The following is a 15,670-nucleotide window of genomic DNA, read 5'->3' on the forward strand; positions in this document are numbered from 1 at the left end:
CTTAGATGACTTATTCAGGAGGGAACAAGGTGTTGTTGCTGCTTCCTTAAGGCATAACTAAGTGACAAACTCTGTTCACACCTTTTGAGCTTAAATTTTATTAGGTTTGGCACTCCTGAATGCTGTTAATTATACATTGCTTGGGTGATGAAGTGTGTTTTTAAAATCAGCTTCAGCAATTTCAATTTAAACTTTTTTTTAAAAATTTTACCTTTCTCAGGTATGTCCTAAATCATTTATCCTGTGATCTACTGATTAACTAAATAAGTTTGATACGATTTCCACTTGTGAACTATTTCCACTGATTTTTTTTTTTTCTCCCCCTCATTTAACTCATTACATTTTTTTCCCAGTGACATTTTTTATACGAAATTAATGAATTTAGGTAGACGCCAGCTGCTCAACGACAGAGCTCATGTTGACTTTAGAGAAATGATCATCTTACATAGCAGAGCTTCCTCCATATATTTGAAACAGAATAATTTATCTGCATGCTGCCATAATGGGCTCCCCATTTAGTTTCATCAAGCTCATTTGGGAAACTGCCACAGGAGCACGGCAGGGTTCATAACATTAAACTAAGAAAGTGATGAAATATCCATCGAAGAACACGAGATACCTTCCCCCGAGACAAAAGAAGCCTTGATTTAGCGTTCTGTTTCCCCCTGAGTTCATTAAGCCCTGTGGGCTGACGCAACCTTGGTAATCCTTAATGCATTCTGCTTGTTGTAGGAACTCGACTCCAGCCGTTTCCTTGGCTGGAACTCCGTTAGAGATAGTAATTTGTTTTTTGTTTTTTTATTGGAGGTGGGATGATTTAGATTATGTTGACCTTTTGTGGTGAAGAAGCTTTTCTTAGTGGATTTTCTGTTTCATTGGAACATCTTGTAAGAGACAGGTTGTGGTTTCCATGCTCAGATGTCAGGGACAGACTTTAGCCCCTTAAAACAGCAGTTTTCTTTTTCCACAATTAAAGTCGGGCTACAGCTAATGATTATTTTCATTATCGATTAATTCGTTTTTGACTGTTTATTATTTGTTAATTCTATGAAATCCCCAGTTGACATCTGCAAATACCCAAAACCTTGGTCAAGAGGTTCAGTTGTTGTTCAGACCAAACATCAGAATAGGGAAGAAATGTGATCTAAGTGACTTTGACTGTCGAGTGATAGTTGGTACCAGACAGGGTAGTTTGAGTATCTCAGAAAAACTCCTGGGATTTTCATGCATAGCAGTCTCTAGAGTTTACAGAGAAATGTTTGAAAAACATCCAGACAGTGGCAGTTTTGTGGGCGAAAATGCCTTGTTTATGAGGGGAGAATTGGTTCAAGCTGACGGGAAGGCGACAGTAACTCAAATAACCACATGTTACAACAATACAGTGAAGAAAAAGCATCTCTGAACACACAACGAACCTTGAAGTGGACAGGCTACAGCAACCACACTGGGTTCCACTCCTGTCAGCTAAGAACAGGATGCTGCGGCCACAGTGGGGACAGGCTCACCAAAACTGGACAGCTCAAGATAGGAAAAATGCCTGCTCTGACAAATCTTGACTTCTGCTGTTACATGCAGATAGTAGAGTCAGAACTTGGATTAAACGAGATGAATCCTTGGTATCATCCTGGCTTGTGCAACAGTTTAAGCTTGTGGTAGTGGTGGTGTAATGGTATATGAGTATTTTCCTGGCACACATTAGGCCTTTGTACCAGTCAGGCATTGTTTAAATGACACACAGAGTGCTATTGCTGACAACATGCACCCCTTTATGGCCACTGTCTACCCGTCTTCTACACTCCATTTCAGAAAGCACACGCCGTTTTTTACCAATATGACAGTGGCGTCCACAGTCATGAGATCTCAATCTCAGTGGAGCATTTTTGGGATGTGGTGGAAGAGGTGATTAGCAGCATGAATGTGCAGCAACTGCATGATGCTCTTATGTCAACATGGATCATTTAAAGATTGTTTCCAGCACCTTGTTGAATCCATGCCACAAAGAATTATGGCTGTTCTGGTTGTACCTACTCTGTAGAGCTGGGACAATTAGTCGATTAATTGATTAGACGTCAGCTTTTAACTGTTTTGAGACATTTTCACTTTTTTTAGTCTATGACAGTGAATATCTTTCAGTTGTGGGCTAAACAAGACATTTGAGGACCTTGGGCTTGGGAGAAACAGTGATCCACATTTTACACATATTTTTTCTGACAGTTTATCAAACAATTAATCAAATAATATAGCAAATAATCATTAGTTGCATCCCTAATATGCAGTATGTGTTCCTCAGAAAGTGGCCAATCAGTGTATCTAAACAGAGAAAAGCAGTAAATGTTCCCATTTCCATTTTTGCTTGATTAAACAACTAAAACAATTAATCAGTTGTCAAAATAGTTGCTGATTCATTTTCTGTTGAATGACTAATCAAACAGTTTTGCTGAGCTATGCCTCTGCTGTAATATTTTTTCCCCTTTTGTTCACTGAATGAGGATTTTCAGACAAACCAATATCCTGAATGCAAAGTTCAATGTCATGCAGTTGATTTCCATTTCATTTTATTTTCACATGAATGTTTCAATCAGTGTCTGCGCTGCACAAATCAATGAATGGTGGTGAAAAGGTCTTCCAATTAAAATATCCGCATTTGACTCTTGGTTTGTTTCCGTCTCTCCTTCTCAGGTTGAAGGGTGATCTTGCCTATAATTACAAGGGGCCAAGGACAAAAGATGATATCGTAGAGTTTGCCAACAGGGTGGCAGGGTAAGTCACAGCCTTCAATCACACCAAAAAGAAATGACATGAAACTGATAAATTTCACAGGAACACATGCTGTGTTAATAAGAACTGTCCAAGCAAGCAAGCTTATCAATGCAGGCCATATTTGTTTAATAGCTCAATGGATTTTCTCCTCTGATGCTCCAGTTTAAGCCACTGTATCAACTGAGCCTGGCAGATTTCTCCTCCTTGAGGGAAATCAAGCTAGATCCGTGACAGAGGGGTTGATCAAAAGCTTGGCTCTGACTAGAATCCACTGCTGCAAGTTGTTGAATCTCCACTAGGTGGTGGCACAGGCACAGAAATGAAGAGCAAGAAATGTTGGGAGCTTCTAACATCAGCTTATTACATTAGTGTGCCATTTTTGTGCTGCTGAATAGGATTTTACTCATCATAATGAATTAATCTCTGTGGGTGTATTTCTCTCCAGACCGGCCGTCCGGGCACTTCCCAGCAAGCAGATGTTTGAGCACATGATGAAACGGCATGACGTGCTCTTTGTGTACGTCGGTGGGGAGTCTCCCCTCAAAGTAAGCACCGTTTACTGTATGTCACCCAGACATTGCTTGTTTTTCTTTTTTTCTTTTCTAAGCACCCAGCTTCTACCACAAAGTTAAATCTGTGTCTTTACTGAATGATAGAAGCACTGCTCTGCTGCAGTTATAACATATTTTAACAAAGAGTAGGTTGTGTATAATTCCCTTCTAATGCCTTTTACAACTGTTTAACACTGGTTTATCGAAAGCTTTTGTATAAATGCTGAAAGACCTGTGTGTCGTTGCAGGAGAAGTACAACGACGTAGCCTCTGAGCTCATTGTCTACACTTACTTCTTCTCAGCGTCGGAGGAAGTTTTTCCAGAGGTAACTCTTTGAATATGCGTCCTTTTGAATTTCAGAAAAAATCACTTAAATCACTCAGGGAGAGTTTTATATTTTTTATTGTTAGTAATGTATAGTTATTGATACTCTTGAGGTATTTTGTACCCAGTTGATGTTTCCATTGTTGCGAGTTTTCTAGATTGAAGTTAACAATTACATCCTTTCATAAGCATAATCCTCCCATAACTGCATATACAGATACCAGGCTTACATGCTGTTTTTGCAGTGTGCAAAAAAGTATAAGTTTGTTGCAAAGCCCCGCTGCCAACAGTTTTGTCCCACATTTTTGCAGGTGCACATACATTCATAGAGTAAATGATTAATGGACCTTGGTTTTAAATTGACTATCTCTTGTGTTTTTAACAGTCAGTAACTTTGCCAGAGCTTCCTGCGGTTGTAGTCTTTAAGGATGGAGGCTACTTTACCTATGATGGTGAGTGTTGTGTTGCCATGTCTTCATCCAATGTTTTTTTTTTTTTTTTTTTTTTTTTTTTTGTAACTGGTCTCTTCATTTACTCCTAAAACAGCATAAGAAATTGTAAAAGGGGCCAATAGGGTGCTCCTGATCTTTTTCGTCTTTCCTTTCCTGTGATCCTTGTTTTCTCTTGCTGTGTTTCTCTAGTTTTCCTGTCCCTGCTGCTGTTCTTTCATCTTCCTCACCACACTGAGTTATGGTGTGCCAGGCCCATCATAAAGCACCCCGGGCTCTGCCCACTATTGTGTGTGTGTGGTGCGGCCAGTGATGTTGTGGCGGTTTGTCTTTGGGCGGACATGTTTAGCAGGCCAGGGTGGATGGGTGTGAGAGACCACAGTTTAGGCCAAGGAAACCATTGCAGAGCCGGTAGTGTACATACAGTAATTTAAAGCCAAGAATTGAATCACTGAAGCAGCCGTCAAGTCTCTGCAAAAAAGATCATATTTGACAGAAGAGGTTTAGAGGCGCTGCTTTTTTTTTTTTTCTTCTTTCTGTTGTGCAATTTGAAGCTTCTCACCGCAACAGCATGAGCTCACCGCATTCCTCCATGATGTCTTGTATTTTGCTGCTGCTGTGGGCCTCAGCCGGGAGGTGGAAGCGGAAGGGAAGAGCGTCGAGACACAATGCCAACACAAACGGGCCCCAGTAGTGGCTGTTCGGCAGGTTTGGTGCACGGTGTAGCGCCCGGAGAACAAAATCCATCTCCGCCGCAGCCTGCAAGTAGACGTCCGTCTGCTCCACCTGACCATTGCGGAAGGGAGGCTTCCTGCACCAGAATCTGAGCAGGAGAGGCTCACCACAGTAGATGTTGATGACAAAAACTCCACACTCTGCAGAGTCCTCCAGGACCTTGATACTGAGGATGTGGTGAATGTCTTGCATTGCCATGGTGACGGCGTATTAAGCTTGTCAAGGACTGAGAAGGTGAGCAGCATGGCAAAATGACATGGTTGTGTCCTTCCTCACATGGCGGATTTCTCCTTTTCCCTTTCAAGCCTCTAGAAATTGTAGCATAAAAGAAAAACTCTCTTATCAGGTATTGTTAGTGAAAAAATTGATTAAAAAGAGCCAGAGTTTAGCTCATTAAGCACTCCTCTACAATGACCTACCTACCAACAACAGTGCATTTCCTCCCCTTTTGCCTTTGTTTACCACCTGTGGTCTTCAGCATCTGGTTTGCCTCTAGCTGTGCCGTGCTGTGTTTCTCAGAGGACTGGTCTCACTGAAAATCCACTGTCTGCATGTTGAGTTAATGGTTATTGGATAAATAAGGCTGTGGCACTCACTTTGCATGATGCTCTGTCAGAAACTTTTTATCAAATGTTATTTGACTGAGACACATTTGCATCAGCACCCAGTGACACTGTTTTATGGCAGAATATGACGTTTATTCAAGTGTGTGGATATATAACGCACATATTCTATTTTTTTATTAGCTGCATTGTTTTTATCTACCCGCTACAGAGGCCGGCAGTTCCCAGAATATACAAGCAACTTTTATCATCTCCCTTCTGGTATTGGTTTTTGTGTGTATTTTGTGTGGATGCAGATTCAGAAAATTCTTATTAGAAATTCCGTGTACATGCAGGCCGACTTTTTAAAGAATAGATGCTACTGAGCAAAGCCACACTGTCCCAGATCGGCCTTTTCGCTTTGTGTAAAATGATATTTGACGTATTGTTGTTGAGCTTTGATTGGTTTAGTGTACATCACAAACAGCAGCATCCCCTTTGAAGAGCGCTGTTAAAGTATAGTACAGCACAGAGGCTCATACATATTTAATAACTCAAATCCTCTGTTTCATACTGCTGTGAAGGTCTGCACTGTTATTGTGCTTCAGGAGCTAAATGGTTTTGATCATTGTGTTTGTGCAGTGAAATCTACTGGGCTAAATGTTAGTGCTGTATGAAGACAGAAAAATGTTATTAGCGTGTTTGTTAGTCTACACGTGCTTTGAAACCTTTTTTTTCAGTGTTAATACACATTAGCTAGTGGTCAGTGAGGGGTTTGTGGTTTTCCAACGCAGCCAGCTGTGAGGCAGCACTATTTTGCATATGCTTATTGGGAGTGCTTGAATGACAGGCTGATTAACCGTCCATGAATATCATGACAGGATGAGATCACACTTCAAAATGCGATAACACACTGATGACATTTTGCGACGGCACACATGGACAGTATTCACTTCATTGCTTATTTGAACTGGCAAAGACAACAAGGTCAGTGTGGATCACATGCTGATGAAAAGTGCAATAACTAGTCAGAAGTTAGAGTTTCTCCACACGTGCTATCCCCACTGTCATAATTCACTTAGTTTTCATTTCCGAGTTATGCCAAACATTTGGTTGGAATAACTTGGTCGGTCTACCAACTTTGGTCTAGATGAAAATATCTCAGCAGCTATTGGATCGCCATGAAATTTGGTACAGACATCCGTGGTTTCCAGAGGATGAACTACTGTAACTTTAAAGATCCCCTGGCTTTTCAAATTGCGGCATCATCAGGTCAAACTTTTGAATTTGTCTAAATTCCTGCAAAACTCACGACATTCTCATCAGTCTCAGCTACAGTTGTGTTAATTGCCAATTAGTAAATGTTGGAATGCCAACGTGCTAAGCTAAGGTGGCAAACATGATGACCATTATACCGTAATACATGATGTGAGCATATAGCTCAAAGCACTGCTGCGTCCAGGTACAGCCTCGCAGAGCCGCTAGCATGCCATAAACCAAAGTATTTGACAAATTGAAATGTTGACCTGATGATGGTACTAGAGGAAAAGTCAGGAGATCAACAGAGTTATTACAATTGATCCTGAGAGGAACATGAACGTGTGTACCCAATTTCATGGCAATCCATCCAATAGTTATATTTCAGTCTGGACCAAAGTGGCGGACAGGCCGGGGCCAACGGGAACGGCCGACAATGCCCCACACAACCCACAGTTGTGAAACAAAGTGCACAGGTCGCTTGACCAAGATCCAATAATTAGTTCATTCCAAAAAATATCTTTCTTGTCACCGGTTTTCTTCTGTATCAAGTAGCTGATTCCATAACTTGGCGACACACATTTTCATAAGGTTCCCATCCCTCACTGTAGATTTTTTTTTTTTTGGGGGGCTTTTTGGCAACTAGCCAAAGCATTTCCATTGTTAATATTTTAAGGTTTTCTTTATTCAGTATAGTAAGAAAGCGAGACATGTTGGTCTTTCATTTCACTGAGCTCTCTTTCATTGTTAAATCAGTCTTTTCATCCTCTGCCACCGTCTGTGTCTCACCCTGTTTGAATTGTCTTTGATGTTACCCAGCTCCTCACCCTCTCTCTCTCTCTCCCTGTGTTTCCCCCTCTGCTTGTGTTTCTACACCATTTGCATTGTCTTGGAGGTCTTCTGTGCCATTAACCTTCATCCTTGAGATGTGTCAGAGCTGCCTCCTCCCTCCGCTCAAGACTCTGACACTAGATCATCCTCACTCCACCCACTGTCTGTTTCTATTCCCCCTCCTGCCCCTCATCTTTCTCTCTTGTCTCCCGCTGTGTGAACTCTGGGCTGACAGGCTCCTGTAGGGTGGTATGGAGATTGCGAGGTTGGCGCCCAGGAAGAGAGCAGCTCTAATTTGTTTCAAGGTGAAGCGGGTTCAGTCGTTGTAGAGGTTCATAAGGCTGTACGATCCCAGTATGGGGCCTTCAGTTCTCTCTCACTTCTGGGAGAAGCGAGTCGGGCAGCTGCATGCTGTCTATAAAGCCAAAACATCTGTGGAAAGAACTCTCTGGAATGTCTACCAGATTGACTGACTCAGCAGCCGGAACAGCGACGCTGCTGCTCTGCCTTTGCACAGCAGCAGCCCTGACAAATGGAGTGCGTTGCATTAAGGTCAATTTGATTCTAATACTAGTATAAGCTACGACCTTGGGGTCTTAAAAGCGTGTTCAGGTTTTAGGTTGTCATGTTCGGTATTCTGCTCCCAGCTCCTTTGGGGGCCTGCAGCTTAAGAACCATGTAAAAGTCATCAGTGTCTTGTAATTATTGTAATGGTAGCAGAAAGGTCATGATAACTTATTAACATGTCATAATGAGGTCCCTGCTACATTTGACATCAATTATGTGCATCCTGTAGCCTCTCTCAGCCGGAGAAAAACAGTGTTGTTCAAGCAGCCTCGCTACACCCTATTTATACCCTGGAGGAACAGACTCTGGTGCCAGTTTGCATGTTGCCTCCAGATGTTAGGGTAGCAACAACATGTGGTTCACATTCAGGAAGCAATCCTTTATTTTACTTCAGTTTGTTTTTTCATTTATTTTTTGCACTTAATCTTTTTTTTTTTTTTTTTTTGCCTTAATGCATCTGTTAAATTATGCATTCACTCCAAATGTGTAAAAAATCTCCCCAAACTGTGTCCTGAAAATGAATGTACGAATGTGTGGAGAATCATTAACAAACCAAATGTGCTTTTTGGAAGACAGAAAAGTGTAATAGTTGTGAAAAATGAGGTCAGGTGAGACAGCATCTCACAAAAAAACGGAATCCATTGTGAATGAAAATTACAGTTTTTTTTTATATTCTTGACAGTCGGCTTTTTAATGAATAGCAAATTAATCTTTTACAACATCTGTATTGGTAACAATCCAGGCTGAACAAAATGTTTTCTTTCTTGACAATCAACCTTATACCTTTTTGATTGTTTACCTCTCGATTGATTCCCAATCTGCTCACTGAGTCACAATCCATTTTTTCAGTTTCAGGCCCAAAATAGCCTCTCTGACTGCCCAGAGGCAACCCTCTGTCAAAACAATTTCTGATCATTGTTTAACTGACCTCTGTCTATGAATGCTCAGCTTGTGTGCCTCTCTCTATTCCCCAGAGAGCGTACAGGTGGTAAACACTGTGATCTTCTTACAATCCAGGCATCAATACGCTGCTCTGCTTTGCTTTTAATATAGACAGGTTGTGTCCTGAATGTCAATAGGCTTTTTTGTGCTTCTGCCTCTGAAAGATTCTGTTTCCCTGTGTTGCAGAGTACGAAGATTCTAGTTTATCATCATGGGTGAACAAGGAGCGCTTCCAAGGATACCTCCAGATTGATGGCTTCACACTATATGAGCTTGGAGAAACAGGTGGCGTGTACATACAATTTGTCATCCATAATATTTCATTTTCATATGTTTTACAGCATTTTTATGTGTACGGCTCTTCAAAATGTTCATTCTCACATTTGAGAATCATGAACTAGGAAACAATTATCAAAATGGTTGCAATTAATTTACTGTTAGCTGTTTGACTAATAGACATAATTGGTTCGGCTCCATTTTATTTTCCAAATATTTTAAATGTTTTGTTGATTGTGAGCACAAGTGTTTATTTGTATAATATTTTTATCTTGTGTGTCATTTTTTTCTTAATGATTTAACCAAATTATGGAACCAAAGTAAACATTTCTAATTACAGAATGCGTACCAGCATATATAATTTGAAATGCATGAGCACAATATGCACAAATTCTATTTCACACACAATTTTAGAGCTGCTCCTCCCAAAAGCTCCTTGTAGAAATATCAGTGTTAATTGTATATTGGGGCTATGACTGATTTAGACCGTGCTACTCTACTTGCTCCAATGTACACACACAACAGGGAATTTAAGCTCAAGAATGAAACCCAAACTGTCTCTTAAAGACAATAAACTGATGCTCTGTGCAGAGAAAGCCTTGCTTTTTAATATTAGACACAGTAGTTTACCTCTTTATGTGCAGTTTACTGAGATCAGTGATGCTCAACGGTTGGATTTTGCTTACATTTGTTGCTGCGTGCAGTCAGTCTTTAACCCATCCATACCACATTTGCTGTTTAGTGTTGGTAGTCCTGAACACAAAGGGATCTGTAAAGCATCTTAATTGGATAAACCCTGTGTGACTGATTAAAGACGGCATGTTCTGTGGCTTCAGACTGTTACAGTAACTTAGATCGAAGAGTTTAGCTTGAAGTTTATTTGAGGAAACGGTATAAACAGCCTTGTCTCAAAAGTCTCTCTTTCATGCACTTGGGCTCATTATGAGGTGGTTGAGTGACATTTTAATGCTCTAAAAGCCCCATCACACACATCATAAGTCACGCTTACACAAAACCTGGTACCCTTGTCTAAATACAGGTTTAACCAAAATCCGTTATTTGATGGATTAACAGTACACTAGATTTGTTTTTTTTGCTGTGAACGGGAACATTGAAAGGCTGTTCTTCAAGGGAAGAGGGTGAATAGTATGTCTGATAACCACAACACAAACAACCCACATAAAGGAGAGACTATACTGCATACTTTTAACATCTTAAACCAAAGTTTTGTGTAAAAACTCACAATCAGATCAAAAACAAGTGAAAAGTGCAGCTTTTTCCTTTTCATGATCCCCAACTGTCCATTGTCTTTACATAACCTCACCTTTGACACATAACCGCCATCAGTGACCACCAGGGGGCAGGCTGGTACTCTCATCCAAGCAACAAGGGGTTTCTAGCCTCAAACCATACAAGTCTGAATAACAGGCCTTTTAAGTTGTGTAACAGTTTTTTTTAAGTAGACCTATTTGTCATGTAGTGGGTTTGGGTTTTGAATGGCACCAAAATAGCTCCTCTACCAGAAAGTGACCACTTGTTTCCTGTTAAACCAAGTAGAAAGCCTAAACTAGCTCAATGTTTGAGTGATGAATGAATAAAACGCTCTCGGTGCCTCTCTCTTTCTTTTCCCCTGTTGAGAGGTGATTCGTCTCCTCCAGAGCCTCTTATCAGCCCTGCCATTGTCTTCCCACCCTCTTTTTTTGTGTGTGTGATTGTGATTTGTAATCCCTGTCTGCCACCTCAGGCAAATTGGTGGCGATTGCAGTCATCGATGAGAAGGACCCCACAGAGGAGAGTGGCAGGTACAAAGAACACTGAAATTAAAAAGCAGGGCTCTATATAAATGACTCCCATACGCTACCACGATTACCACAATAGTTGTTTCTAAGTGCACAGTTTTCAAATAGAGATAAGAGTCGCTGTTATTGTTTGGATCTTCCCACAAATTGCAGGCATCGGCTAAAAAAAGGTTAGACTCCGACTTATGTGGTATTTCACTCTCTTCTCATTTGCTTTTAGATTAAAGACCTTGATTCAGAGGGTGGCGAAGGAATACAGAGAACATTTTAACAGGTAAGGCACGGCTACACGATGAGGTGAAAGATGAACATCCAATTTATACATTTATTCTAGGAAGGTGCACTCACTGGGGAACACCGCCTGTCTATTCACAAGCAAGTTTATGCCTTTGTCAGGGCACGTCTGTTTTGGTTGAGGTTCAGTAGAAAGGTAATTATGCAAAATGTCAGCTTCCAAATATAGGTGTTCTTTTCAGCTGTCAGTCAAAAACTCAGCTCGGTATTGTATTAATGGTTAATGTTCTGTTTTCTCCAGCTCCAATTGTGCAATAACAACTGGAGATGGGATGTTTATGTTACGCACTACCTTGTTCGACCTGTACTTCGACTGGAGAGGACCCAATTAAAACAAGGGACTGAATCCAAAAAAGGGGAAAAGCAACTGTATACTTGCTATTTTTGTTGTTGTTGCATAGCAAAGGTTGACTGTGGAAAACGGAGATGATGCAAGAGCACAGCTACCCAAATGTTTAACACACACGTGCGAAACACACGTATGTGTGTGACAGGATGATTTAGTGACTACAGTAGGTAGGTCGCTCTTCAGCTGGAGTACCCAGGTTAAAACAAACAAGTGCTCTGCTGAAGTGGCTCGAATTCAATTCATCAAGGTGCTTTGTAGCTGACCCTTATCTCTGATCACACCCAGTAGGGTGGCTGGCAACAAGAGGATTTCCTCAAAAGGATTAATATAAAAAGAAAAAAATCTAAAATCTAAATGTCATCATTATGTCATGCTTAAGTTCTTTACTGTGCTCCATCATTGACCATGTTGCCTCATCACATAGATACCTGCTTTTGAATGAAGAGGTGTATCTCAAACCGCCCTGATCAAAGTGTTTCTCCCTCACCAGGCATTCCCATTAGGACTGATTGAATTACACAGATCCCTATCATCAATTAGACTGCTATCCGCTACACTACCCAGCGCTGCTTTTTTTGAAGACTTTTGAGTTTGAGATTCCCACTGAGATCAGAGCTGCCTGCAGTTTTCTGACACACCTAAACGGGTACTTGTAATTACAAGTCGCAGGGCTTGAGTGACGCCCCCGATGGTGGGCGGAGGCAGCGCACAGACTCAAAGGGATCATAGGTGATGACTGACATGTGAATGAGCCGACTCCGTTCGATGCAGTAATAAATGTCGTGGTATTCACCCACCGTTTGTAGCATTTTGACAGAACAATGAATGCAAATCTCAAATCTGAGGGGGAGCTAGTCTGCTGGGGAAAAAAAGGCACATGCCTACATGCACGCAAATTGCACTTGTGGGAAAGTCTGATTTTGTCAGTTAGTGGGTGTGTGTATTCGGTTGAAATTCTGCACTAGTCATTATTGTCTTGGCTTTTATGTGCCAGCTGCAGCACAGAAGGTTGGTGCAACAAGACTAGACAAGAAGCCTTCACGTCAAGTCACAAATTCACAGACTGAAAGATGGTATTTACTTGTTGAAAGGCAATACTTTTAACATTTAACACTTTCAGAACATCTTAAAGCTGCACTAATGAGTCATGTTATGGTTACAGTGGATTAAATATGTAATTTGATCCCACAAATAAATTATCAATTGATTCTGCAGTTACTGGGCCCTTTATATAGGTAAATAGTGGATTATTCTGTTGTCAGGAGTACATGGAATATTTAAAAAAATCATCGTGTGTGTGTATATACTTAAAGATTTGAAGTTTAGGAAATACAACTTAAAAAGAAATAACATATGCCAGCAACTTTAACATTGCTTCCTTTTCAAAACAAAATATCTTTTGAAATATTTATATAAACACTATAAACTGACATTATGTTCTTTAGCAGCACTACTGTATGCTTCCTCCCCAACACCAAACAGCAAACATAGGTAGCAACTAGCTGATGAACATGTTTCCTACCATGTTTTCCATGTCACCTTTATCGCTTGTTGTGCTGCACAATGTGGCCTAAATAAATCGCTGAATACAGATGTAAAAATGTCTTGATGCCACTATGAATTTGAAAATTATTGAAAATGGCAAACATTGGCACCCACAGTGGTACCATTTCAAAAAAGGAAGAAAAAAAAGACACAAAGCAATGCAAGCCAATACTTTGTTCCAGGATTTTTTTTTTTTTACAAAAATGTATGCCATCTGAATAAGAAGCTTTATTTACTGAGAAATATTACTGAGGCCTGCTTTATGTTTGAATACTTCAATATTGCATATGCTAATCTGTGATTTAAATCCTGTCCAGAGTGCATGTGTGGGTGATTTTTCTCCCCAAGCCCTTGTATTTATCATACTTAAAAAAACACAACACAACAACATCAATGGTTGTTCAATAATTTATTCCTTTCTGCAAAGACACCTTGTATAATAAAAGCGTATCTCTGAGAGCTTAAAGCCTGATGGTGACATATTGTAGAAAACCTTCTATAATTTGGCAGTGGCTATAATGCCATTCACCCCCACACTGACTTTCCCTGGAATATAAATTCTGTTGAAATCTGGCTTCAGAACACACTCCTCTCTTCATGGGAACCACATGACGGGACCAACATCAACAAATATCTACTTTCAGTTCTAAAAATTTAAGGGAGTTAAACGAATAACTACACATACACCAGAGGGAATGTTTAAGTAAACAGCCAAAATCCCCAACTCTCATGGAAAATCTGAAAGTATTTACCAGAAAAAATGTGTTGCGCAGTCTTGCCTTCGGTTCACTCCATGCCTCCTCTCACACATGTAAGTTTCTCAGTTAGTTACTCGGCGCTCTTGGCCGCTCTGCGCGGTGGTCTGGCCAAGAAGTGTCAGTAGGAGTGGGAAGATGCGCGCACATGGGAAACAGACCTGTAAATATTAAGGTTATTGAGTAGACAAAAGATTAACAATAAGGTTTAACAAAAAAGGAAGGAATTTAATTTCACATTTTGTTTCCCCATCAAACATGCACACGTACACACGCACACATGCTATGTCTGATCCATAACTCACAGGGCTGCAGCTTTCACAGCAGAAGTTACTAACTGACTTTTTGATGAGCTTTATTCCCAGTCTGGCTCACTATTGTCAGCAAGATTATCACTAACACAGACTGATTTTATATTGCATCCTCTGGATTTATTATATGGTTCAGTCTCTTCATTATCATGTCGCTGATATAAGCGCAGGCAGTATTGTGTGTAGCACCCAGGGGACGAACGTGCTAGATGTAGCTATGATTCAGTATGAATATAATATATATGTAGAGGCCCCCGTAATCAGTCATTCAGTGGAAGTCACTGGTTTCCCTGGACACGTGCAACACCCCTCCCCTAGTCTACCCACAATACACTCTTGCTCAGACATAGTGCAGCACAATGAGATACAAATTGAATTCCTCCTCCCGCCTTATCGTTTAGAGAAATCACCTGAATCTTTCTTGTGGTGGGAAAGACGAGGAGAAACCTGAGAGGAGCTTTGGGGATATGTTATTTTCCTGCAGTGACAAAAATGATGCCAGTTTTCCATAGTGAGAACATGCCATTCCATTCAAAGTGGTTTCATATTTGTGTGTCGTCGTGCAGGAAAGTTGGCGTCCCAGTTTGCTGTAGTCCACTGAGACAAGAAAAAGGGCTCATTTTACCTTATTGTATGTTGTTTTTGATGCACTGTTTCACTTTCTCATGCCACTGATCTGTCTTTCATCCCCAGGGACTTCCAGTTTGGCCACATGGATGGGAACGACTACATTAACAGCCTCATTATGGGGTGAGTGTCTCACACCCACCTTACCTCTTTCTTCCCATGTCATCCTCTTCTTTCTCTACCTCATATTACCTCCCGTCAGCTACTTAAGCAGGTTTGGACTGACTTGTAATGCCAGCCTCTGCCATTAAAGATGCTCTCTTGTGGAGAAGTCAATTATACAGACAGACTGTCATTTCTTCCTCTCTCTCTCTCTCTCTCTCTCTCTCTCTTTTTTTTTTTTTTTTTTTTTTTTAATGCTCTGGGCAATTTTAACCCCCCTACTTTCACACATGCTCCTGCAAATCTGCTTCTGCAAGTACAGGATAGTAAGAGGAGCATATGAGGAATTTACGGATAAGGCTATGCATGGATTATATCTATTGCGGTCATGTGTTGTAATAGCTTGTCAAAGAGCAGCGCTAATGATGCAGAGAGCCCTGCTGCAGTAGCTTTTGCGCCCAGGCTGAGGCCGACTGTTGGTGTGTCTTGCATCTGAGAGGCCCTGCAACTGACATCCCACACTTTTAATTAGACATGACCCCACTAGTGTTACAGGCCAGCAGGGCTGTAGCAGTCGGCAAGTCTGTTTTGTGTCTACTAACGTACAGTATCTAATTATGCGTCTTTGTATACTGCCGTGTGTGTTTCTATGA

At 40.8% G+C, this 15,670-nt stretch overlaps 1 protein-coding gene across 1 annotated transcript in view; it reads left to right on the top strand.

Annotated features, from left to right (window-relative positions):
- Window positions 1-15,670, top strand: part of LOC127369372 (protein disulfide-isomerase TMX3) — a 32,068-nt gene that overhangs the window by 4,199 nt on the left and 12,199 nt on the right. The window contains exons 6-13 of the mRNA XM_051410657.1: window positions 2,680-2,760; window positions 3,206-3,305; window positions 3,560-3,637; window positions 4,022-4,088; window positions 9,146-9,244; window positions 10,980-11,037; window positions 11,255-11,308; window positions 14,982-15,038. Of these exons, the coding sequence (XP_051266617.1) occupies window positions 2,680-2,760; window positions 3,206-3,305; window positions 3,560-3,637; window positions 4,022-4,088; window positions 9,146-9,244; window positions 10,980-11,037; window positions 11,255-11,308; window positions 14,982-15,038 (594 nt within the window). The remainder of the gene's footprint in view (window positions 1-2,679; window positions 2,761-3,205; window positions 3,306-3,559; window positions 3,638-4,021; window positions 4,089-9,145; window positions 9,245-10,979; window positions 11,038-11,254; window positions 11,309-14,981; window positions 15,039-15,670) is intronic.

The sequence above is a fragment of the Dicentrarchus labrax genome, unplaced genomic scaffold (genome assembly GCF_905237075.1).
Source record: "Dicentrarchus labrax unplaced genomic scaffold, dlabrax2021, whole genome shotgun sequence".
NCBI classification, from domain to species: Eukaryota; Metazoa; Chordata; class Actinopteri; family Moronidae; genus Dicentrarchus; species Dicentrarchus labrax.